Here is a 27,816-nt window from a genome sequence, read left to right as displayed (position 1 = left end):
TTCGAGGGGACAATTTGCATATTAGCCTTTTATTATATAGATAAGGAGAGATACTTCATTAAATAAGTAAATATAGTATAGAAATTGACATAAACATAATGAAAGGATAAATAAGTTATCAACGGTGCATATAAATCAGGACTGAATGAAGAAATATAGTTTAGACCAGGGGTGGGCAAACTTTTTGACTCGAGGGCCACAATGAGTTCTTAAACTGGACCGGAGGGCCAGAACAAAAGCATGGGTGGAGTGTTTGTGTGAACTAATATAAATTCAAAGTAAACATCATTACATAAAAGAGTATTTTTTTTTTTAGTTTTATTCATTTCAAACAGGCCAGATCCGGCCTGCGGGCCGTAGTTTGCCCACGGCTGGTTTAGACCCATAAAAAAGGATAAACAAAGGTCATTTATTTCATCAACAGCATAAATAAAGAACATAAACAAAGGCTGATATCCACCTATAAGTCAGAGTAAGTGTTTGATACACAAATGGTAAAACAAGCATGATGGTAAGTAAAAAATAAAGTGATTAAAAAGGCCATGGTCAGAAATGCTACCCCTCATGACCATGGTTATTAAATGCATGTATACATTTTATATACATATATACACACACTTGCACACTGAGACAGATAGAGCAATAGAGACAGAAACGGGGAACTAATTAAGTGCCATAAATTGTTTTAAGTGCTTTACCCATGACATGTAACTTAATTTCCCCAACATTTCTGAGAAATAATTATTATTAGTGTTTCTATTTTTTAAATATTAGTCTCTGAAGTTCCAAACACATTAGACACTGCAATGACAACAAAAATATAATAAAGGAAGAAAGCAGTGAACAGCAAACAGAATATGCACACCTATGCAAATCTCACTCTGTGCATAAACTGGCAAAGGTGATTCTTCATTGTAAAATAAGAGGAATTCCATTTTGAAATGAATCATACTTTCCATAATAGGTCATCAACTCTGTTTCTCAAGAGTTTTCCATTAATCTTATGAAGGTTTTACAGCAAACAAAATGTGTGGGTCTTAACAGTCCAATAGCCAAAACATTTTATTTTTTTAAAACCTTTATTGTTGCCGAAACCGGTTTGGCTCAGTGGATAGAGCGTCGGTCTGTGGACTGAGAGGTCCCAGGTTCGATTACGGTCAAGGGCATGTACCTGGGTTGCGGGCACATCCCCAGTGGGAGATGTGCAGGAGGCAGCTGATTGATGTTTCTCTCTCATCGATGTTTCTGGCTCTCTATCTCTCTCCCTTCCTCTCTGGAAAAAATCAATAAAATATATTTAAAAAAAAAAAAAAAACCTTTATTGTTGAAAGTATTACATATGTCCCCATTTTCCCCCTTGATCTCTTCTAGCCAGTTCTGCCCCCCCCCCCCCACCTCAGGTCTTCACCACCCTATTTTGTGTTTCCCTGGGTTATTTATATATGCATACAATTTCTTTGGCTGATCTCTTCCTGTCCACCCTCCCCCACCTTCCCTCTGAGATTCCACAGTCTGTTCCAGCACAATACTCTCCAGGTCCCTCCAGGCTAGCTCAAAGGGTAAGAGATCCATCTTTTTTTAGATTGAATAAAAGCAAAGAGCTGCAAATTTTGAAATGTGTTCAAAAAGCCCCGGGTCAATTGCAGAGACAAAGAAAATGGAATGTGAAAGATTCACTCTAAAGACCTGCCCCCTGGCTGTTCTCCCTACTCTATAACACAGCAGCCAACCAAGTCACCCTACACCAGCCTCCATTATGGGACCGTGGATCCTACTAAGAAAATATTCTCCAGGAAAATATTTTAGAGCTCACCACTTTTCTGAGAGCTTCTTTCACATCCTTGTTCCGCACACTATAGATCAGGGGGTTCAGCGTGGGAACCACTACTGTGTAGAACACTGTGGTAACCTTGTCAGTATCCGCACTGTTGCCAGTACTGGGCCGGCAATAAGTGAAAAGGATTGTTCCCTGGAAGACACTGATGGCTGCGAGGTGGGAGGCACAGGTGGAAAAGGCTTTGCGTCTTCCCTGTGCAGAGTGCATCCTCAGGATGGTGATGAGAATAAACAAGTAGGAGGTGAGGATGATCATGATGGTGACGATCTCAATGAAAGTGACCACAATGAACACCGTGAGTTCATTTATAGAGACATCATAGCAGGCAAGGTTAAAGATTGGGGGTAAATCACAAAAGAAGTGGTTAATCACATTTGATCTAAAGGATGGGATCTCAAGAGCTAAACACAAGTGAATCAGAGAACACACAGTCCCACCGAGGTAGCAGCAAGACACCAGCCCCACACAGAGATTCTGGGACATGGTGACCATGTACAGCAGTGGGTTACAGATGGCCACAAAGCGGTCATAGGCCATCACAGCCAGCAGGAAGAACTCAGTGATTCCATAGGCACAAAACAAATAAAACTGCACCAGGCATCCCAGGAAGGAGATGGTTTTATCCTCGGTTAGCATGTTGAACAGCATCTTTGGCACGATGATCGTGGAGTAGCAAAAGTCCACAAAGGACAGGTGGCTGAGGAAAAAGTACATGGGAGTGTGAAGGCGAGAGCTGACCTGAATCAGTGCGATCATGCCCAGGTTGCCCAGAACCGTGACTCCATAGATCAGAAGGAACAGCAGGGAGAGAAACACTCTCAGCTCAGGGACATCAGATAATCCAAGAAGAATGAACTCTGTCACAGAGGTGCAGTTCTCCTCCCCCATTTCCACATCTGTCAGGTTTAGAAAACCAAATAAGTTTTTTATTGTTTTTGTTTGTTTTTAAATTATCTTTATTGTTGAAAATATTAATGATGTCTTCTTTTTTTCTTCTATTAACTCCCTCCACCCTTCTCCAGCCCCTTCCCCAATCCTTCACCTCACTGATATATTAGCTTAAGAAAAATATCACATTGATGTCAAACGCAGTGAATAAAAGTATCACATTGATATCTGACAAAGCATTACTTGAAATATAATTGGCAGATAATTCTATATTTTCAGTGTGACTGGAGATCTGCCTGATCAAATCTAAAGTATCAACTTTAGATTCCCAACTGTATGATTCCCAACAGTTATCTACCACAAGAAATTGAGGTGATGAATTTACTTATGTGTTTGATGGACTTAGACATAGATTCAATGATAGACTCTGAAGCCATGTGAGACCAACTCCTGTTCCCTGAATAATATAATAAGTTCTGTTTAAGTAAGATTGCAGCTATTGTGACCCTACATAATATAAACACTAATTTTTAAGGTGAGCCTATCAGTAGCATAAGGTTTCAGAAGGTGAGGTTCTGTGTGGATTCCTTGTTGGAAAAATGTGACAAATCTCTTTGAGATTAGTGACGCATAAGCACCCTTGAAATTTGAAATTAAGGAGAATGAAAAAAAAAGAGATTTAAAATATATACTGAAATTCATCATGATTTTTACTTGTCAGTTTAACAAAGTGACTCAATTGAATACAACTGTAATGATTAATACCAATAATGACTCAGAAAGATATAACACTTGTATAAATTTTTCTGGAAAGCAATTAGGTAGCATATAACCCTGACATGATATATTTATGAGAGATTCCATTCTTAGTAAGCTGTTATAAGAAATGTTTAATCACATGTAAAAATTGTGAAAAACTATATCCAAAGTTTTATTGAGGCATTGTTTATTATTTTGAGAATGGGAAAAAATATTATCAAAATAGTGCAATTGTTAAACTATGCTATATCATATCTAAGGCAGAAAGTTGTGTTATTTAAAATGATCTTGTGGAGATGGTTATTTTTTTTAAATCTAGTATACTTGATGTGTATATGTAAATTTAAATGTAATGTATACTTTGAGATATGAATACATACGGTAGATATAACATGTTATCACTTTAATTTGGCTACAACCATAAAAGATAAATCCTTTACCCACATTGAGAAAGAGGTAAGTGAAAACTCTCCTAAATTATCTCTAGAAGTTGGTTGGGGGAAGTAATTACAATATATGTTCTATGGGTCCAATTTACATTCAGATCGGTCCTTTAGCAATAAGTCATATGAAAGATGAGAAATTTTATTCTCTGTCCTCTTTCCTAGAGGAGTATACCCATGACTTCATACACATAAATATAATGAAAAAGAGATTCTGGACTGAAAACATATCCTGGTATTTTCTCCATATCTTGAACTAATTTTAAAGAAGTGCAAACAAAAAATCTTGCTGAAGTCATGGTTTTCTCATTACTTGACCCACCCATTCCCCCAAAAATGAATCTGAATTATTAGCCCACTTCAGAGTTAAAAATGGGAAAATCAACTTGGAAATTCTTCTTCCTAATGGTCTAGGCTGATAATAAGAAACTAGTTCATGGTAAAGTAAAAAACAAACAAAAAAAAAATAAAAGAATTCACCTCATTTACTGAGCAGAGATAGTCTACATGTCCCGATTCCCCATGACCAACACAGGGACACATAAATTCAACCCTCATATTTAGGGTGACAATTAGGGAATCTCTCAATTCCATGAGAGAAACTAGGGTGAAGAAAGTAAAAAAGAGAATGAGAGAGGGAGAGGGACAGAGAGAGAGAGAGAGAGAACACCATTTGTGTTCTCTGTATTCTTTCACATACATCAACGTTTGGTGTTCCAAAGGAAATTGTTCTAATTTCACCATCAATGATCTCTCAATACTAAAAGAGAAAAGCATTTGAATCAGTAAATGCCGGGGTTCTTGTCCCAGCATCAAGAATGGTTCAGGAATCTGGAGAAGGGGCCGTGCGTAGATGTTAAATAGGAATCCAGAGACAAATAAAGAGTCCGGAAACGAGATATAATTTTGAAAGGCATTTTGGGAGTCAGAGGAGCTTAGCTAAAGGAGCTAAGTTCTAAGATATTAACTCTAAAGTCTTAGGTTCTCTCTGTCCCCAGAACCCCATGCTTTTTATTAACACAATTTGTCCTGAGGCAAGGCAGAGATATACACTTCAAAGGGTAATACAGAAACATTGTCAGAACAGGGGAATTAGCCTATGGCTGTTCAGGTATTTGGCCAGTAGGAGGCAATAACATGTAGATTAAGATGCCTTTTAGCTGTCTGGCAGCAAGCAGTTTCCTATTCAGGTTTGGGGAAATGCCTTCAAGCCATTCCCAGATGCAGCCCTGCTGTCATGCTGGAATTAGTCTCTGGCAAGTAAGTGCACAGGTATATGTCTATGAAATCATTCTCTAAATAGAAGACAGATGAGTTAAACTTACCTTACATAATTGTTTGCTGGAGAAGTATATTCATTTCCATTTTCAAGTAACCAGAGCCTAGATCTGGCTAAAAAACCTAAGTGACACAGTACCTCTGTGGTGCTGGAGATGTTAGAATAAATGTTGAACACAGCAATTTATACTGCTACCCCTGGGGAATGGGCCCCTTAAGTTCCCAATCAATTACTAACTTTTAATGCTATAAAAATAAATTAAAATTCAACTAATACTTCATGTGGTATAAGACACATAATTAATCTCTATGGAATATTATACAGAACATTTTAAATGTCCTACTTTATGAAACAGTTGTTTAAAATCAAACGTGTCTCCTTCCAGATTTCCTAGTGTTGTATGACATTCCATCCCAATGTCATATGTGTGGGTCACAGATCACATTGCCATAATGAAATCACAGGAATGTTTATCATTAATTCCCATTTTTATACTATTACAAAATCCCCCAATTTTCAACAAAGTACAGTAACTGAAGCCACACCAGAATTCCTTTAAAATGCTAGGAAGAAGATAACCTACTGGTCAGAAGACCAAGTTTGCACTTCTTGAGCACTTGTGATATGTTAGAACCTATTCTAAATATTATATAACATTGACTCATTTCATGATCATGATAACCAATCAAGAGAACAATCCTGTTTCTAGGTCTCTCTTACAAAGGAGATGATGGAGGCACAAGCACTGACTTGTAAACTGGATAATCTCTAAATACATCGCAGGAAAAGGCCCCATGCAACTCTGGGCTGAGGCTGGCATTTCCTTAAAGCATGTCCAATGCTGGAGCCATTAGCTGGGACCCTTCAGTGATCTATTCTGGGTGTGCGCTTCTTCTCACTGTCTACTGTCAATGTAGGCCACTACTGGTCTCTGTGTATACTGAGTGTACACATACACTTCTCAAGGAATGCATATAGTCAAAAGGTAATTTCAAGTAAACCAATTTTATATTCTAAAATACCATACAATATCTTCCTAAACTTGACATGTCAGAGACAACATCCTAGGCTGAGGGAACATTCTGGTTCTCCGTTCCCACATAATCTTTCACAATTTAAAAAAAAAAAACAAAACACCTCTTACCAGTCCATATTTTATGTATTGCCCCCATGGGCATATATGTGTGGGTCAATATAGAAATAACTGGGGACGTTGTTGGTTTGAAGGATGTCTTCAAATTTTCTGGGTTTTCTGCACTCAAGGAACCTTAAACCCATTCTTCTTTGGTGAAATGTCTATGCAAATATTTTGCCTGTTTGACTTTCTATGCTCTAGTTGTAAGTGTTCTTTATATATTATGGATATAAACCTCCCACCAGATATAAATAACTTGTGCCTTTGGCACTCAAATTTATGTCTATGATGCATTTTTAGTGTTGGTAAATGGCATGAAGTATAGATTTCAGTTCATCTTTTTACAGAGGAATAGTCAGTTATTCTTCATCGTTTATTGAAAAAAATAGCCTTGGTAGCTTTGTCAAAAATAAATTAAACATTAACCTGATTAGTTTTTAATTTTCTATGGTTTTACATTGCTATATACATGTACCTTACACCAAGAAAAACACCATTTTTTGTAATTTTTGTGTTAAGTACTATTCTTTTGTTAAACAGCCGGCAATGCACAGGATAGTATCTCACAACCGAAACTATCCAGTACAAAAGATCAATGGCACTGAGGTTGAACAGACCTGCTCATTATACATTTGACCTTGAACACCATGGACTTCAACAGTGCAGGTTCACTTATGCACAGATTTTTTTCCCCAATAAAACATGGAGGTCTATGAATGCAGACAGACAACCATATGCATTGATCTGTGCCATTTTATGCAGAGAACATGAGCCTCTCCAGATTGTGGTATCCACAGGGGACCTGGAACCAGCAGATACTGAGGACAGTTAAGTTTTGGGGGAGTCACAAGTGATATGCAAATTTTTCACTGCCTGGGTGTAGGCACCCTTAATTGCACATTGTTCAACTGTATAATGGTTTTCTATTCAATTTTCTTTTACTTTCCTTTCTTCTGTGTGTGTGTATATGTGTGTTTGATTTCTTTCTGCTTTGTGTTATCTGAGCTTCTTGAATCTGGGTTTGGTGTCTTTAGTTAATTTCAGAAAAATTTTAGCTATTATCTCTACGGATATTTCCTCTGCTGGGACCTTCTCTTTTACCTCTGAGTTTTAAATTATAGTTATTTTTACTATTTGATATTGTTACCAAGTTCTTAAGGGTTTAGTTTTATTCATTATTTTCTATCTGTGTAACTTTAGATTATTCATTTTATCTTTAATATTACTAATTCTTTCCTCATATATGTTGAAGTTACTGTGGTACCCTTAAAATATACTTTTTAATTAAATCTTTATTGTTGAAAGTAATACATGTCCCTCCCCCCCCCCAAGTGAGCATTAATAGACAAGTGAGTAAAAACAAGAGTATATATATATATATATATATATATATATATATATATATATATACTAGTAAAAGGCTAATATGCTAAGTGTCCATCCGACCAGTCGCTATGACATGCACTGACCACCAGGGGGAAGACGCTCAATACAGGAGCTGCTGTGTCATTCACTGGCCATTTACAGAGAAATGGCTCTGCAGACCTGGCGCCCACAAAGCAACACTCAGCTTCCCTCAAGTGGGATATAGGCCCACCACCACCCCAGAGCAACAGCCCACCAAATCACAGCTGATGCTGCCAAGACCGCATGGCACAAAATTTGGCTCACAGCCCAGCCCAGCCTGGAAATGGTCCCTGTGGCACCAGGTAATAACATCACGTAGTAATGCCCAGCTTTCTCTCCCTAGCGACTAGCCTCTTTGGAGTTTCTTCAGTCCAGGAACATGACTTGCTTTAGAGCCAGATGCAAACATTTCACACTTTAACCAAAGCATTTTCCCATTCCTCATCTCGTTTGATCCTCACAGAAGTCCTGGAATAGGTAAATAGGAGACTTGGTGGAATCCTATTTTCTTTTCATTAGCTGGAAAATGGAGATTTAGAAAGCTTAGAAACTTGACCCAACTGAAAGGAAGTAAGAAATAGTGGACCTTGAAAGTGACTTCAGGTTTTCTCACTGCACAGAATATAGTCAAACACTGCTGCAGTTAAATATTTTACCCTTTGTTCTCCCTGCGTGATCTACAATAATAATCTGCTTCATATTGACATTTACTGCTATGTTGCTGACAATTGCCTGAAAGAGAAGTTGAGTTGCTTCACTGGGCTGGAAAAGTTTAGCTAAATTAGAAAGCAGGTCTAATTAATCAAGTTTATTCTATATCTATAAAAGGCTAAATTGACTCACGCATTCGCACTACATATAAAACTCTCATTGGCGCCAATTGCATGTGGGTGTTTCCATCTGTCATTGTGGATTGTGAATTTGGTTGACATTTCTATTCTAGAGAAAGTACCAGTAGTGATATTAAAATATTTCTTCTAATTAATTTCCTTTCAATGTGCATGGATTTGTGCACCAGACCTCTAGTTTATATAATAAAATATTACTTGGGCATAAAAAAGAATGAAATATTTCTATTTGCTACAACATAAATGGATATAGATGGTATTATGCTTAGTGAAATGAGTCAGTCAGAGAAAGACAAACACCATATGATTTCACTTAGTGCAATGTAGAAATTGACATAAACATAATGAAGGCACAAATAAATTATCAATGGTATTTATAAATCAGGATTAAATGAAGCAATGTGGTTTAGACACATATAGGAAGGTTAAGCAAAGGTCATTTCATCACAAGTAAAAATACAACAAAGAACATAAACAGAGGCTACAACTTCACCTATAAATGACAGTAGACATTTGATCCACAAAATGTAAAATAAGCATGATGATAAGAAGTAGAAGATACCCCTGGCCAGTCTTGCTCAGTGGATAGAACACCGACCTGCAAACTGAAGGGTCCCAGGTTCAATTCTGGTCAAGGGCACATGCCCAGGTTGCTGGTTCAATCTCTAGTAGGGGATGTGCATGAGAGAGCCAATCAATGATTTTTTTTGCATCATTGATGTTTCTATCTCTCTCTCTGAAATCAATAAAATATATTTTTAAAAAAGTAAAAGATAAACTAATGAAAACGTTCAAAGACAAAAATGCTGCCCCTCATAAAGATGGTTATTAAATGCATGTATACATTTTCTATACATATATACATGCAAACAGAGACAGATAGAGCAACAGAGACAAAAACAGAGGATTAATTAAGTGCCATGAATAATCCTAAATTTTTTACACATGACCTATCTCCTAGTTTCCCTAAGATTTCTCTGACATAATTATTGCTAGTATCTCCAGTTTTTAAATATTAGTCCTTGAAGTTCCAAAAACATTAGAAATTGCAATGACAACAACAAAAATATAATAAAGGAAGCAAACAGTGAACAACAAACAGAATATATACACATATGGAAATCTCACTCTGTGCATAAACTGGCAAAGGTGTATTCTTCATTGTAAAATTAGAATAATTCAATTTTGAAATGATAGTACTTTTGATAACAGATCAGAAAATGTGATTCACAAGAGTTCATCATTAACCTTATGACGGGTTTTACAGCAAACTATATTTGAGCATCTTAACAGTTCAATACCCTTACCCATTTAAAACATTTTAGGTTGAATAAAAGCAAACATATAGCTGCAAATTTTGAAATATGCTCAACCCTGCACTGGTCAAGTGCAGAGACACAAATGTAAATGAATGAAAATGACTCACTCATAAAGACCTGCCTCTGGCTGTTCTCTCCATTCTGTAACACAGGAGCCCACCAAATTCACCCCACAATAGCCTCCATTATGGAATCCTGGGTCCTACCAAGAAAATATTCTCCAGGAAAATATTTTGGAGCTCACAGCTTTTCTGAGAGCTTCTTTCACATCCTTGTTTCTTAGACTATAGATCAGGGGGTTCAGCATGGGAATCACTACGGTGTAGAACACTGTGGCCACCTCATCAGTATCCGCACTGTTGCCCAAACTGGGGCGGAAATAAGTGAAAAGGATTGTTCCATGGAAGACAACGATGGCTGTGAGGTGGGAGGCACAGGTGGAAAAGGCTTTGCGTCTTCCCTCTGCAGAGTGCATCCTCAGGATGGTGATGAGAATAAACAAGTAGGAGGTGAGGATGATCACGATGGTGGTGACCTCATTGAATGAGGCCACAATGTATAGCAACAATTCATTCATAGAGATATCAGAGCAAGCAAGAGATAAGAGCGGGGGCAGATCGCAAAAGAAATGGTTAATCACATTTGATCTAAAGGATGGGATCTCAAGAGCTAAACACAAGTGAATCAGAGAACACACAGTCCCACCGAGGTAGCAGCAAGACACCAGCCCCACACAGAGAGTCCGGGACATGGTGACCATGTACAGCAGTGGGTTACAGATGGCCACAAAGCGGTCATAGGCCATCACGGCCAGCAGGAAGACTTCACTGATTGCATAGGCACAAAATAAGTAAAACTGCACCATGCATCCCAGGAAGGAGATGGCTTTGTCTTCGTTTACAATATTAGCTAGCATCTTTGGCACAATGATTGTAGAATAGCAATAATCTATAAAGGACAGGTGGCTGAGGAAAAAGTACATGGGAGTGTGAAGTCGAGAGCTGACCTGAATCAGTGCGATCATGCCCACATTTCCCAAAACTGTGACTCCATATATGAGAAGGAACACTATGAAAAGAAAGACTCTCAGCTCAGGAACATCTGTTAATCCAAGAAGAATGAACTCTGTCAAAGCAGTGCAATTCTCCTCCCCCATGTCCCATATGTCAGGATGGAAAAACCAAATGATAAGTTTTGTATTGCTTCTAGAAAGAGAAGAAAGGAGACAAAAAACAGGTATATAATTTTAGAAAAATATAACAGTGATGTCTATGGAGCAGTGTATTTCTGAGATGTAACAGAAACAATATTGTCATATAATAAATAATATTAATTGTGTAGTTGGTCCTGCTGATCAAAATTGGCTTAAACATCATCAGAATGGTTCAATGATTCCAACCTTTCTTGATCACAACAGAGTAAGATGATGAATGAAAATTCAGTAGTTCCATGGGTTTCAAAACAGATTCAATGGTACACTTCAAAGGCACACAGAAATTATCTCCTGTTCTCTGACAAAATATAAATTCTGTCCACCAAGGTAACACTTACTGTGGTTGCATAAAATATAAACTATTCTTTATTTGAATCTATGATGAACATAAATTTTAATAAAAGTTTTTCACAATTCTATTTTTGAGGTGACTATTTTTTGAGATTTGTGACCCATAAAAACCCTTTAGACTTGGAATTATAAAAAAAGAAAATTAAAATATACACTGAAAATTATCATTTTTGTATCAATTTAGCAAAGTGGTTTTATCAATTATAATAGCAATGACCTATGTATGCTATTAAAGACTCAGGAAGATGAAACTTACCTATAAATTTTTCGGGAATATAATTAGGCTGCATATATTAGAAGACTTAACCCTGATAACAATAAAAACTATCTTATACTTTAATGGGAGATTTTAATAAGATATATTAATTACATTGACAAAATTGTGAAAACCTACATCCAAAGCTACATTTCAGCATTGTTTATAATATTAACAATCAGAAAATTTAATTGTCAAAAAGAGCAATTGTTAAACTATGGAGCATCATATTTAGGGTAGAAGGCTATTGTGCTATTTGAAATTATGTTTTGGAGATGGTTAATTTTTAAAAGATACATAATAAAAAAACAGGGTGTATACATGTAAATGGAAATGAAGATGTACCTGCGGAGGTATGAATACATATGATAGAGATTTTAAATGTTATTTCTGTAATCAGGCTATAATCAAAAGATTAATTAATTCTTTACCCACATTTTAAAAGGTTAAGTGAAGAATTTTCCCAGGTTCTCTGAAGTACTTGGTTGGGAAGTGGTTACATTTGTATATTCTATATAAATTAGATCTACCTTTCACACCTATCCTTAAAGAAAAGGCATAAGAAATTAAATAATTTTATTCTTATACCCATGATGTAATACACATATATGTCCTGAAAATTGAGCGAAGATATTCTGGACGGAAAATATAACCCGGTATTTCATCCATATCTTCAGTTAATTTAAAATGAAAGCATATCACCTTCCGAAAGTCATGGTTTTCTCATTACTTGAAAAAAAAAAACAACCAGCAAAATCCTGAATTCTTTGCCCACTTAAGAGTTAAACCAAGAAAATCAACTTGGAAAAATGTCTTCCTATGTTCTAGGCTGATAATAAGAAACTGCTTTATGGTAAACTGAAAACAAATCTTAAAGACCTCATTTAATGAATAGCCATAGTCCTCATGTCCTGATTATCTCTCCATGACCAACTCTCAGGCACATCAATTCAACCTTCAGAATATAGGGTGACAAAAGTATGGTGGTTACCAGAGGGAAGGGGACTTGGGGTAGTAAAGGGGGAAGAGGGTCAAATATATGGTGACGGAAGATCTGACTTCTGGTAGTGGGCACATGATGCAATATACAGATGGTGTATCATAGAAATGTACACTTGAAAGCTATGTAATGTTATTAAGATGTCACCCCAATAAAGGTAATTAAATATAATTATAAAAGTTACTCTATTAACATAAAAAAAGAATTAGGGAGTTCCTCCATGGTCACAAATTTTAGATCCCATGACAAAAATTGGTGTGAAACAAAGTGGAAAAGGAGGGGGGCAGGGGGGGAGAGAAACTACCGTTTGTTTCCTCTGTATTCTTTCAGACACATCAACATTTGGTGTTCCAGAGGAAATGGTTCTAACTTCACCATCAACTGTCTCTCAATACTAAAAGACAAAAGCATTTGAACAGTAAGTGCACAGGAATATGGTCTGTGAAATCATTCTCTAATTAGCAGACAAATGAGTTAGCTATATTTTTAAAATCATGTTTTCTGGGAAAACATGTCCATTTTAATTTTCAAGTAACCAGAGCCTAGTTGTAGCTAACAAACCTGAGTGACAGACATTTCCTCCCTGGTGCTGGAGATGTTAGGACAAGTGTGGTACCCAGTTAGAGACTTATATGTAATTTAAGCTCCTGGGGAAGGGTCCCTCAAGTTGCAAATCAATTATTAATTTACATGGTATAACAAAATATGTAAAAATTAAACTAATACAATGTATGGTGTAATGTATAATAATTAATCTCTATGGAATGCCATTAAGAAATTTGTTTTTTAAATTATCCCCATTTGGGAAAAACCTATTTACAACCAAAGTGCCTCCTTCTAGATATTATGGTTCATTACAGTCTTACATCCTGGTGTCATATAATTGGGTCACAGCCTATTATTGCCAAAACAACACAAATATTTCTTATAAATTCTCCCTTTCTTATGACATTATAAAATCTCCTAAATTCCTATAGGGCACAGTGACTAAAGCCACACCAGAATTCCTTAAATACCATAAAAGCAATGATCCTATTGGTCAGAAAACTATATAACAGTTCGCATTTATTAAGCACTTGTTATGTGTTAGGACCTTTTCTAAATATTATACAATATTAATTCATTTCCTCATCATGATAATCAATAAAGGGATGTATAAGAGGTTTAAGAATATTAGCTTGCTTTTTGAAATTGAGAGCAAAAGCAAAGAAAATATATTCATGTTCTGTTTATGCTTCCTTTCTATCAACTACTGATCAGCGTAAATACATTATCAATTCATCTGGCCACTTAACTAAGGGTATATCTCAGTTTTCTTCATCGGCACTATTATTTTTTTAATACTCAAGTGCCTGGCAAACTTTGATTAAAGAAGCATCCATTTCAGAGAAGAATGAACACGTCATCCACACAACTAGGTAAAGAGCCAGGCCACCTTGCCCCACTAGGCTCCTTTGTTTTAGAGATCTTGATTGGTTTCTATAACTGACTATGAGGGCTACCTTTTCTTTCTCTTTCTGTGTTTTAAATACCCACTCCGTTTTAAATTCAATATTAGAAGTAAGCCCACACACTTTACAAAGTGTTCTAGAACTCCAATATTTCCAGTACCCAACTAGCACCATATAGTTATTGCAATATTATTGACTATATTCCCTATGTTGTACTTTACATGCCTGTGACTATTTTTTAACTACCAATATGTACATTTTTAAATCCTCACTTGAGCATATGTTTTTATTCATTTTAGATACAGAGGAAGGAGAGAGAGAGAGAGAGAAAGAGAGAGAGAGAGAGAGAGAGAGAGAGAGAGAGAGAGAGAGAGAGAGAGAGAGAGAAACATTGATCAGTTGCCTCCCATAGACGCCCTGACTGGGGATAACACCTGCAACCTGTTGGTTGTATGGGATGAGGCTCCACCCAACTGAGCCACCCAGCCAGGGCTGTGGATTATTTTTGATAGTCATAACTAGAAGGGGGTGCTGCTGGCATCTGGTTTGTAGAGCCCATGTGTGCTGCTTAACATCCTACAGAGCAACTGATATCACTCCATAAGCAAATTATTGTGTTAAAACTGCTGTAGTTGAAAATCATTTCTCCATATGTAATGGTTCTTGCATCCCATATTTACTGGTACTGTTTTACTTTGTTTCCTTCTATGATGTGTGTGTGTGTGTGTGTGTGTGTGTGTGTGTGTGTGTTCATTCTGTCTGGTGTTATCTGAGATTCTTGAACCTGTGGTTTTGTGTCCTTTATTAATTTTAGAAAATTTTTAGCCATTATCTCTACACATACTTCCTCTGCCCTCATATCATTCTGTTTTACTTCTGAGTTTTCAAATAGAGTTATTTAGACTGTTTAATAGTCATACAGCTTAAATACTTTCCCTTGTTTCTGCACTTTTTTTCTCTACATGTAATTTTGAGTATTTTCTACTGATCTATCTGTATGTTCACTAATACTTTCCTTGAGTATGTTAAGGCTACTTCTGTGCCCATATTTATCTCTGGTGGGTTTTTTTTTTCATTATTATTTCTAGCAAATTTAGTTTCCATGACTTAGTAGAAATTCATAATTTATTCATACATGTTGATAACTTTCCCACTAGTACCCATAGAATTATATTAGACTAGAGGCCCGGTGCACAAAAATTTGTGCACTCGGGGGGTTCCCTCAGCCCGGCCTATGCCCTCTTGTAGTCTTGGACCCCTCGAAGGATGTCCACCTGCTGTCTTAGGCCCGCTCCCTGAGGGATCAGGCCCAAAGCTGGCAGTCAGACATCCCTCTGGCAGTCAGACATCCCTCTGGCAGCCCGGCAGCCCTTGGGGGATGTCCACTTACCAGCAGGGAGCAGATCTAAGCTGCAGTCGGACATCCTTACCAATGCTGAGGAGGCAGAGAGGCTCCCGCCACCACTGCTGTGCTGGCAGCCATCAGCCTGGCTTGTGGCTGAGCAGAGCTCCCCCTGTGGGAGCACACTGACCAGCAGGGGACAGCTCCTGCATTGAGCATCTGCCCCCTGGTGGTCAGTGTGTGTCATAGTGACCAGTCATTCCCAGTCGTTCTGCTGTTAGGATCAGTTTGCGTATTACCCTTTTATTATATAGGATAGAGGCCTGGTGCATGGGTGGGGGCCGGCTGGTTTGCCCTGAAGGGTGTCCTGGATCAGGGTGGGGGTCCCCACTGGGGTGCCTGGCCAGCCTGGGTGAGGGGCTGATGAGTGTTTGCAGTTGGTCACACCCACTTCAGGGTGGGGGTCCCCACTGGGGTGCCTGGCCAGCCTGGATGAGTGGCTCATGGCTGTTTTCAGGCTGGTCACATCCCCTTCAGAGTGGGGGGCCCCACTGGGATGCCTGGCCAGCCTGGCTGAGGGGCTGATGGCTGTTTGAAGGCTGGTCAAGCCCTCCCCAGTGGGGACCCCCATGGAGGTTTGGCCAACCTGGGTGAGGGGATGATGGCTGTTTTCAGGCTGGCCACACCCCCTTTAGGGTTGGGGGGGTCCCCACTGGGGTGCCTGACCAGTCTGGGTGAGGAGCTGAGGGCTGTTTTCAGGCTGGCCAAGCCCCCCGGCGACAGAAGCTCCCAGCCTCTCCTTTTTTTCTTTTTTATTTTTTTATTCTGGGATTTATTTACCTTCTATAATTGAAACTTTGTAGCCTTGAGTGGAGCTCAAAGCCATCCAGGGCAGGTGGAAAGCTTGGCTTCCTCCATCGCCAGAGGCAACCCAAGCCTCCTGCTTGCTCCAGCACCATGGCAACAGCTGGCTAAAAGCAGGTATCTAGGGTTTATTTATCTTCTATAATTGAAACTTTGTTGCCTTGAGTGGAGCTCAGAGCAGGCCGTGGCAGGTGGGGAGCTTGGTTTCCTCCATCACTGGAGCAAGCAAACCTCTTGCTTGCTCCAGCTCCGTGGCTGCTGGCCACCATCTTGCTTGGGTTAATTTACATATAGTCACTCTGATTGGCTGATGGACATGGCTTAAGGTGTAGCAAAGGTATGGTCAATTTGCATGTTTGTCTTTTAATAGTGTAGATAGCATGTCTGATATCTCTAACATCTAAGTTATTTTCCAAATCTGACTCTGCTAATGTCTTTGTTTCCCCATAACCATTTTCTCCTGCTCATTTGTGCTATGTCTATATTTTTTTAAATGCATATCATGTGAAGGTCAATAAAGAATGAAGTAAGCAGCATTTTGCCTGAAAATGATTTCTATCTTTTGCTTAACATTAAGTATAGTGCTTTAACCTAGGTTTCAGTTTTGTTAATAATATGATTACCTCTGTTTTCCACAAACTTCTAATTCATCTATTGCTATTTTATTTGATGGTGGGAGTTGGTTTGCCAGAGATTCTAAAAATGTAATCCATCCTAAGCTGTAGGTCTTCTCTTTGCATATGGACCTCTTTCTAGATTCTTTTCCTTCTCCTAGCAATGAATTCTGTTACTGGAAACTCTATTCTTTTGTTAGGTGATTACCCAGTGAGCTCAACTATCTGATGGGCTTTCCAGAAAGTTTTTAAGCTTACAGAATATCTAATTTTTTGTATTATATAACATAGGAAGCAAATTTCTTTCTAGTTTACTATCTTCTACACTTCAGCCAAAAGTCTGATTACATTGGTTTAAACAAGATTCAACTAAATATAAGTGCAATATTTTTTTTAGTTGTCACTTAGAATAATACTAAAGACATTTTAAAACTTCTCTGAATCTGAGAAAGTAAATTTTTCTAGTGACTGCATATTAATTTCATTTTAAAATAAATATATTACCAGGAATATAATTATATGTATCAAATTATTAAATTTAACATTTATAAAAAGGGCTCATGAAAATATGTAATAGATTGTGCCTTTCAAGTAGTCTACAACCAATATGTCCTCAAATATAGCAATACGATAATAGGAGTGCACAATAAATACTAGTTCAGACTCTGTTACAATTCAAACTCTATTGAAAAGGACAGCTTTTAGTTACAATTATTCCTACTGTTTCCAAAGCCAGATCTTCCTACCACTGTCCATACCTATGAAAATAATATGAAATGTACCTCAACATAATAGAAGTCATATATGACAAGCCTATAGCTAACATCATTCTCAGTGATAAAAACTGAAAGCATTTTCTATAAGATCAGGAAAAAGACCTGGATCCACTCTAGCCAATTCTATTCAACACAAGATTGGGAGTTCTAGCCAGGGCAAAGACAATAAATATAAAGAAAAATAAATACATGTCATTCTAATACAACTCTGTAGAATAGTTAAAATTAAATATGACTTAAGGACAAAGAAATAATGTGAAATCTGATGATCCGTGTATTTTAAATTAATCATGATGGAAATAAAAGCTATGGTATACACTGATAATAATAGGTTTTTCTTTTTCAAGTTAAATTTGTGATGAATTTTTTATGTCAACTAAAAATTTAACAGATATATAGATCTTAAAAATTAATTCATTTAAATGACACATGAGTAAAAAATTTAAATAACACTAACATAAATCATGTTCTGCATAGCAGCTGTAAGAGGTGCTAAAGAAGATTCAAAATCTCAAATGACAGAATGAAATAAGATGAAATGTTACATCTATATTTATTGAAAAGTGTAGTGCCTCTGTGGTTGAAATCTCAATTACCCATCTTTATTTTGTCACTCACTAATTCTAATACATTGGTCAGAGCACTTAAACTATACATTTTCATTTCCTCAAAATAAAAGTTGATTTCTACCTCTAACTTTACAAAAATATAATCATCCTACACTAAGATAGAGAAAAATACATAAAAACATTGTAAACATGAGTTGTTCATAGATTCCAATCAAGAGTAATATAACATCTTTGCTATTTTTACATTATTGTTCCAGATAATTTAAATTTAAGTTAGTGACAATATACAAAGGAAGGTAGCTTATTTGTAAATATGTAAAACATTTTGGTTATCATTATATATGTAAATATTTATGAAATTTTGATATTATTTTAATCTATCATTGTAAGTTTAAAATCAGATAACCATACCAAATTATTTCATAAACCCCTATCAGACTGCTGCCTGGTTCATTTTACCCTCACAAAAAAACCCAGAATTTTTCCTCCCAATAAGTTTCTGAATAATCTGGAATTTTATCCAATTGCAAACAGTGCAGGACAAAAAAAAAAGAAAATATAAGGAATTCAAGTAAAATTGATGATGGGCTTAAAAAAGATGTACAAAGTTACAGAATTGTAAAAATTAGATACCTGTGTGTATGAGGGCATCTTTCAATAAATATGACTACTATAAGAGAAAAATGAATCCTCCCTAATATGCACAATAATCTAGATTTATTATTTCTTTGTTTAGATCGTCATTGAAATTGACATTTAATTTAAAACAACATTCCAAGCCATGGAAAGCAATTAGCTCTCAATGCTTACAACAAATATACTCAATTACGTAATGAAGACTGCCTAGAGAGTCCAGATGAAAAGAACTGAGATTGCTCTTGGTCAAACTGCCCTATACATTAATTATACATGTATGCTGATTGTCAGGTAATCAAAAGTAAGTATAAAGATAAGTGAACCAAAACGCCTCACTCATAAATACCTACCCCTTGGCTGTTCTCTGTACTCCAGCACAGCAGCCCACCCGTTCATCCCTCCACCAGCCTCCACTATGGGACCTGAGTCCTGCTAAGAAAATATTCTCAGAGAAAATATTTTGGAAGCCACCACTTTTCTGAGAGCTTCTTTCACATCCTTGTTCCTCACACTATAGATCAGGGGGTTCAGCATGGGAATCACTACTGTGTAGAACACTGTAGCCACCTTGTCAGTATCTGTACTATTGCCAGAACTGGGCCGACAATAAGTGAAAAGGATTGTTCCATGGAAGACAACGATGGCTGTGAGGTGGGAGGCACAGGTGGAAAAGGCTTTGCGTCTTCCCTCTGCAGAGTGCATCCTCAGGATGGTGATGAGAATAAACAAGTAGGAGGTGAGGATGATGACAATGGTGATGATCTCATTGAAAGTGGCTACAATGTATAGGAGCAGTTCATTCATAGAGACATCAGAGCAAGCAAGAGATAAGAGCGGGGGCAGATCACAAAAGAAATGGTTAATCACATTTGATCTGTAAGATGGGATCTCAAGAGCCAAACACAAGTGAATCAGAGAACACACAGTCCCACCGAGGTAGCAGCAAGACACCAGCCCCACACAGAGAGTCCGGGACATGGTGACCATGTAGAGCAGTGGGTTGCAGATGGCCACAAAGCGGTCATAGGCCATCACGGCCAGCAGGAAGACCTCGGTTACCACGCACGTGCAAAACAAGTAGAATTGCACAGCACATCCCAGGAAGGAGATGGCTTTGTCTTCGTTTACAATATTAGCTAGCATCTTTGGCACGATGATTGTGGAGTAGCAATAATCTACAAAGGACAAGTGGCTGAGGAAAAAGTACATGGGAGTGTGAAGGCGAGAGCTGACCTGAATCAGTGCGATCATGCCCACATTTCCCAAAACTGTGACTCCATAGACCAGAAGGAACAGCATGAAAAGAAAGGCTCTCAGCTCAGGAACATCAGATAATCCTAGAAGAATGAACTCCGTTGCGATGGTACAGTTTTCCTTGCCCATTTCCCCACTTCATGGGAGTTGGAGAAAAAATATTAACAGTTATTCTCCATTATATGATCCCAAATTCAGTTTTGACTGTCTCCTAAAAAAGACATGAAAATAAGTAGGATAGTTCATTTTTTCTGCAAATGCGACATTGCTCTTGTGAAGTTTAGAAAATGCCCAAACATTGTTGCATACAAATGCATAGAGCTCACAGTTTCATTCACAGATCACACAAAAGCATTCATATCCATCGACTCAGTGTGAGTCCTAACGCTAGTCCTACACAATTTTGGGCCTGGAAGGGAATCATTGTAAGATATCCAATATTATTTAATTAGCCATCTTGTTTTATAAAATTTCAATCCCTTTTTCCTGCTGACTTTTTAGTCAATATTGAGAAAATTGGGATCCCAAGGAAATAATTTTAATTATTATACTGTTTACCACTGAAATGCTGAGAAGTATGCTTAATTGATTGCTAAACCACAAGTTTTTTTACCAATATTTTTTAGAAGGCAAAAGTAGTTTTTATGCATTTTTCTATGAAATTAGCATAGTGATATTGTTAATTAGCTATTTAATGTCAGCCATTATTTAGTGAATTGGTACTCTTGGATTCAAACTTCCTGCAACTATGACTCTGAAGCCTTATAATGACCTATTTGATAAATGAATTTACTGCTTTAAATTTATTTTAAGCACTAATCAAAGAGGTGAATATGAAATTATTAACAAGAATATTTGCTGCCACACTGCAGCATTATTGATGATAGTAAAACTTAGAAATAAAGTGTCAAGCAGGATGGAATTTATCAGAGTTATGGTACCTATATATTATGGAAAAGTACACAGCTATTAAACTTATTTTTTAACAACTTTAATGACTTGTAAAATGACTATGCTAAAATGTCATTATAAAATCGTAAGCCATGTTGCACAGATATTATATATGTATACATAATTTGAATTGTATATTTAAGCCTCACAACACACATAAAATGTAAATATTTTATTCCAATTGTTTTTTAAAACACACAATATAGAAACTTGCCTGAATTCTTACAAAACATATTATGGTATTGGCTCAGGAAGAAGCATGTGATTTTTAAAATATATAGATTTTGTTTATTTCAGAGAGAAAATGAGAGGGAGAGAGAGATAGAAACATCATGATGAGAGAGAATAATTGACCAGCTGCCTCCTGCACGCCCCATAGTGGTTTTGTGGATGGAGTTAGTGAGAGAGTAGGAGAAAGAAAAGAGAGAAATCAAGCATTCTTCCCAATTTGTTTACACTCTCCCCTTTTACACGAAAAGCTGTTACAAGATCTTTGGTTCTGCAAATCAGATTGTTCCCATTTCTCATCATAGGGATGCGGCTAAATACCCTATGATATACACAACGGCCTCCCCTTTTTCCCCCAACACTCACATACCGACAACTCATGCAAACATCAAAATATGATGTGGCCCAAAATATCAATAGTTTCAAAGTTGAGAAACCTGCTATGGAGAGACAATTCAAAGTGTTTTGCACATGGCCAAGGTAATTCCCCCCCTTTGAGCTTCAGAGGGGGTGCAGCTGCCTGTCCCCTCTATAAGCAGTCCTCAGGCCCCTTGCTGCCACTCAGCCTCAGGGTGACCATCAGGAGGGTCTCCATGCAATTTCTACCAGGTTTCGTGGATGGAGTTAGTGAGAGAGTAGGAGAATGAAAAGAGAGAAATCAAGCATTCTCCCCAATTTGTTTACACTCTCCCCTTTTACACTAGAAGCTGTTACAAGTTCTTTGGTTCTGCAAATCAGATTGTTCCCAGTTCTCATCAAGATTGTTTTTCAATACACAGAGAAAATATTTTCACAAAGGAGTGCTCAAAATATGACATTTCTTGAGACACTAATTAAGAGAGGGGCAAATACAGGTTTTAAAAAATATGACTAATACTACTGCCCTCCTTTGCAATTCTTCTCTTACACAGGGCTATAATAAATTACCTCAAGGAGAAAATAAAAAGAACAAGCTTCCAGATCCCAGAAAATAACATGTATGTGCACTCCCAAAAAAACAGAGTGTATAGTCCAACCAACCAACCTGCGGGACAGACATTGCTTCCCCTGTTTCTGAAGATGTTATGATGGGAAATATTATAGCTTTATGGTGTGTGTGTGTGTGTGTGTGTGTGTGTGTGTGTGTGTGTGTGTCCCTGGGCTCCATGGTCCTTAAGCTTCCCTAAATAATTGTTGATCTCTGTGGAACACCAACAAGATATCAAGAAAACACCACCATCTTGGGACTCAAATCAGTAATGACTTCTATGAGATATTAACAGGGGGAAATTATCCCAAGTTGGTATATATGACTATAGTCCAGTATGATGCCTTGAGAGCTCAGAGTGAATTCCAAGGCATTGTATGCTTCATCCAAGCATCGATCTGTGAACCAGAGATCACACTGATGTTATGAAATCTGTAAATAGGGCTTATAAACTTCGCCTGTCTTATATTCAAAAGCTCCTTCCTTAAGAGCATAGGGTCTGAAATCACACCAGAGTTCTGCCAAATACCAGAAAGGGGTGGGAACAACCAACCTTCTCATTGACCAATTTCTATATGCTAGGTACTGTTCTGAATACAACTATTAAGACATCTCATCTTCAAAACACTAAACCAAAAAGACATATACATCCATATGTTCATTGCAGCATTATTTGCAATAGACAAGATATGGAAGCCACTTATGTGTCCATCAATAAATGGATATATAAATAAGTGGTGTGTATATACAATGAAATATGACTCCACCTTAAAAAAAATCTTGCCATCTGCAACAACATAGTTGGACCTAGAGGGTATTTTGCTGAGCAAAATAAGTCAGACAGAGAAAGACAAATACCATATGACTTCACTTATATGTGGAATCTAAAGAGCAAAATAAATGAATAAACAAAATAAAAACAGGCTCACAGATAAGAGAACATTTTGATGGTTGACAGATGAAAGAGGGGTTGGGAGGTTGGGTGAAAAGGATGAAGGGACTGAGAAGTACAGATTGGTAGATACAGAATAGTCACAGGAGATGTAAAGTACAGCATAGTACTTTATAATATTTTAATAATAGTGTAATAACCATGGATAATGTCAGATGGGCACTAGATTTATCAGGTCTTCACTTAGTATGTTATATAAATGCTTAATCACCAGGTTGAACACCTGAAACTAATATAACAGTACATATCAACTATGATTGAAAAATTAAAAAATTATTAAAAAGACATTTTCTTTTTATAAAAATAAGTGAGACTAGTACAGTTACACACCTTTACAAATGAGGTGACTGAGGCGCAGACAGGTGTAACTGGCCCAAAGTCACACGTGGGGTGACTGATAGGATGAGGCCATACGCTGCTTTTGGGTTTGTGGGGGCCGTATGACTGTGTGAGGAAGAGCAGGGCTACTGAATGGTGCCAGGATGCCATCCTCCTTACTCAGTGCCAGAGGCCGTGAAATGAGATGCCTCTGGTGGGGTGGGTGGACTACACTCTGGTTTTTTGGAAATGGACATGCATGATACTTCCTGGGATCTGGAAGCTTGTTCTTCCTATTTTCTCCTGGGGGTAATTTATTACAGCCATGTGTAAGAGAAGGAAGAATTGTAAAGGAGGGCAATAATATTAGAAATTATTTTTTTAAATCCTTATTTAGCCCTCTCTTAATTAGAGAGTGTCTTAAGAAATGTCATGTTTTGATATCATTTAGGGATACATTAATTAATTGAAATTAAAAATCCAAACACATATTTCTCATAAAAAGAAATATTTCCTAAACATTCTTTAATTTTTGATTAATTATATTATATCCAAAGTTGCAATGCAATTATGTTTCAATTAGTGGTATAACTATCATTGTGTCATTGCCAAGTTAACTTAATCCAGAAAGAAAAACTCTTGATATTCCCAAAGCATTATGATCAAAAGAAATAAAAAACATTAATGTAATTAATACAATTATAATGTTCAATGGAAGGGAATAGAGCTGAATATGAGTATAGAAGAAGGAAAGACACAAATCTGACTATTTCAGATGTTCTTATTCATGTGTTTTAAATGAATTATTCTATGCAATGGAAATTACACTTTTCACTGTTATTTAAATTTATGGTGAAATATTTAAATGTAATATTAAACTTCTGCTATATGCCTTTTCAGAATTAACTGAAAGGCATATAAACACAAAAATGTAAAGAGGTCTAATATAAACCATTTTCTGTAAAGAAGCAGCAATACAATCTACTATAAAGAATCTGAAATGTCATAACTTGAAAATGAATAAATATAAGATCATATGCCAGTGTTTAGTGAATATATGCTTGCTAATGTGTCTGGGGTCTTAAATGATGGCTTTAATTCTGTGAATGATTGCTTTTGCAACCTTGGCCAGGTCACTGAAATAATATGGGCCTTGGTTTCCTCAGAGTAAAAGCCAAGTGGGTTGTATTACTTCTACCACAACATGTGGCCCTCCTTAGCCCATGCAGGATGGAAATAATTAACATAATGTATAAAAAGAGATTACCCTTTATTGATTTTATTTGAGGTCAATATAAATAATTTCCTAATTTGAAAGACAATTAAAAATGGTATAAATTCTAGATGTGTGGAGAAAGATAACTTTGTGAACACCCAGAGCAGCCTCGAACAGACTGTCAAATTACAGCCGGAAGACTGGGGAAGGTTGGGGAGAAGGGGTAAGAGATCAACCGAAGGACTTGTATGCATGCACATAAGCATAACCGATGGACACAAGACACTGTGGGGTAGGGGAGGCCGGGGGAAGGTCAAAGGGGGGGGGAGACATATGTAATTCTCTTTGTAATACTTTAAGCAATAAAACAAAATTTAAAAAAAAAAGAAACAGAAATCCCTAGGAGAGAAAAGCATTCCCTAATTAGGCATCGGATATTTACAACAATGTTTCTTACATATTTTATCATTCTGTACACAATGGTTATTTAGTTATTTATAAAATAATGCATAGCAATGAAACATTTTAATAATGATGATCATAAGTTCAAAATAATGCAAATATTCCAAATAACTTTATTGAGCCCATATAAAATTGTTCTCCGGGTTATTTTTCTTCTTTGCCAAAACCATTGGAAATTTATTTCTTCCACTACATTAATGATAGTAGAGAGAATGCAGGAGGGTGTACAAGTTATTCAAGCAAAAGTGATGATGTTAACAACGTCAGGTATTTTTAATTGGCCAGTTTGAACAGGTCTCAATGCTAACAACACTCTGGTTTTCATTTTATTTCGAATAAGATTATGTAGACAATTAGTTTTCAACACTTAGGGCACTTCCAAGCACATTTCTTTTTAAGATGGGAGTTCAGTTTGAGGATTCAGAGATTATGCTAATGTTCAGACAAAAATAATAAGGATAAAGTTTTTTATCTTTTCATAGGCAGAAAAATAGCATGCAATACAGGTAGGGCAGGCTCTAACCATGCTTACCTCTCGCTTCTAAGATTTTCTAAGATCCAATCTACCATTTTTGAGTGGTTGGTGAAGCCTATCATAGCTTATTATACTGCCACCTGGAGCTCCTTTGAAAACACATTCAGGATATAGACCATGTAGTTTCAATTTCCCAGTCATGCCAAGTTACCTGTATGTACAATACAGCTCATGCAGACGCGTGCGCGCGCAGGCACACACACACACACACACACACACACACACACACACATTATGCAGTATTCTTTCAATTAAAAATTTGTTGGGCCATTGACTCAGTATTACATTCTGAACTCTTTATTTTGTTAGGCTTTTGTCTACTGAATAAAACTCCTACCTTATTGAAATGTGTCTCACGAAACTGTCTATTCTGCTATCCAAGGCCAAGTGCAAACAATGCCTATTTTATGAAGGCATCTCTCCAAAGTCCCTAAATAGATTTGAACTTTTCTTTCTCTCAAACCCTTTATGATACTTATTTTCTATCTTATACAATGGCCACTTTCTTCATTGCCCTACTGTCAACACTAGATGTTGCATTCCTTGAAAATGAAGACTATGCTATCTTAACTGCTATTTGTATCTTTATAAGAGAAATCCATGTGTTTATTGAAGGCCTAGTCTACTCCAGGCATGTTATATGAAAGAGGGATGAAATTAATGTTTATTGAGATTCTATAAGGTATTCCACATGCTACCTCTACTAACTGTTAATCTTTACAATCAGATTAGGAGCCAGCTTATGTTATCTCAAATTTGTAAATGAAAAATTAAAGTGAAAGAAACTGATGATTTTTCTTCAATAAGAGACAGACTTAATTTTGGTCTCTTTGAATCATGATCCATGTCCTTTCCACTGTACAACATTAGCTCTTCAATAATTTAAATAATATCTCTTTAAAATAAACCTTTAAGGACATACTTTATTTGCATGTAGGTACAAACTCTACTGAAACAATATGCTCAACAAGAAAAGACTTTAGTGTCCATTAGCTTGCTGACTGTATCCTTGACATCTTTATTTCTCAGGCTGTAGATGAGGGGGTTCAACATGGGGATGACCACTGTGTAAAACACAGAAGCCACTTTGACTGTGTGCCTGGAGTTTTGGGAGTTGGGCACACAGTAGAGGAAGAGGATGGTGCCGTGGAAGATGGTGATGGCCGTCAGGTGTGAGGCACAGGTGGAGAAGGCTTTGCAGCGACCACTGGCTGAATGCATCTTGAGGATGGTGACAAGAATAAATACGTAGGACATGAGAATAATGAGCAGTGTGCTGACCTCATTAAAGGTGGCAAAAATAAAAAGCAGCAACTGGTTGACATAAGTATCAGAGCAAGAGAGGGAGAGCAGTGAGGAGAACTCACAGAAGAAGTGGTTGATTGTGTTGAACCCCTCAAATGATAGCCTGAGAACAGAACATGTGAGTATCAAGGAGCACGCCACTCCCCATGCATACGATCCGAACACGAGCATGGCACAGAGCTTCTGGGACATGGCAACTGTGTAGAGCAGAGGGTTGCAGATGGCCACAAAGCGGTCATAAGCCATCACAGCCAATAGAAAGGATTCCGTTACCACAAAGGTACAAAAGAAAAAGAATTGTACAACACATCCCAGAAATGAAATGGTTCTGTCTTCTACAACTAGGTTCACCAGGGTCTTGGGGGCAACGATGGAGGAATAGCAGAAATCCACAAACGAGAGGTGGCTGAGGAAAAAGTACATGGGGGTGTGCAGCTTGGGGTTAATTTTGATGATGACAATAATCCCAATATTCCCTACAACAGTGACGCTGTAAATGGCCAGAAAAATCAAGAAGAGGGGGACCTGCAGTTCTGGGTAATCTGAGAAGCCCAAGAGAGTGAACGTGGTCCCACTTTTATTCCTCTCCGACAGTATCATGGTTTCTGTTTCTCAGAATCTGAATGAGTCCTGAAAAGAAA

The 27,816-nt window shown here is 37.3% G+C and overlaps 5 protein-coding genes across 5 annotated transcripts in view; all 5 read right to left on the bottom strand.

Moving 5' to 3' along the window:
• The window catches only part of LOC308524758 (olfactory receptor 4A5-like), a gene marked incomplete at both ends in the record, with an annotated part of 363,276 nt that overhangs the window by 171,074 nt on the left and 164,386 nt on the right, over window positions 1–27,816 (bottom strand). The window lies entirely within an intron of this gene.
• Window positions 1,775–2,725, bottom strand: LOC308525196 (olfactory receptor 5L2-like; the record flags this gene model as incomplete). Its single annotated transcript, XM_081099984.1, has 1 exon — window positions 1,775–2,725. The coding sequence occupies one exon, from the start codon at window positions 2,723–2,725 to the stop codon at window positions 1,775–1,777; it is 951 nt and encodes a 316-aa protein (XP_080956110.1).
• LOC308524669 (olfactory receptor 5L1-like) lies at window positions 10,118–11,071 on the bottom strand (the record flags this gene model as incomplete). The annotated part of the gene is made up of 1 exon (XM_081099247.1): window positions 10,118–11,071. One exon carries the CDS (start codon window positions 11,069–11,071, stop codon window positions 10,118–10,120), a length of 954 nt encoding a protein of 317 aa, XP_080955373.1.
• On the bottom strand, window positions 19,420–20,370 carry LOC308525195 (olfactory receptor 5L1-like; the record flags this gene model as incomplete). The annotated part of the gene is made up of 1 exon (XM_081099983.1): window positions 19,420–20,370. One exon carries the CDS (start codon window positions 20,368–20,370, stop codon window positions 19,420–19,422), a length of 951 nt encoding a protein of 316 aa, XP_080956109.1.
• Window positions 26,834–27,775, bottom strand: LOC308525207 (olfactory receptor 5D18; the record flags this gene model as incomplete). Its single annotated transcript, XM_081099994.1, has 1 exon — window positions 26,834–27,775. One exon carries the CDS (start codon window positions 27,773–27,775, stop codon window positions 26,834–26,836), a length of 942 nt encoding a protein of 313 aa, XP_080956120.1.

This window comes from Myotis nattereri (genome assembly GCF_964212035.1).
Source record: "Myotis nattereri genome assembly, chromosome: 9".
Classification (NCBI taxonomy): Eukaryota; Metazoa; Chordata; class Mammalia; order Chiroptera; family Vespertilionidae; genus Myotis; species Myotis nattereri.
This window is presented reverse-complemented; position numbering and strand designations above follow the sequence as displayed.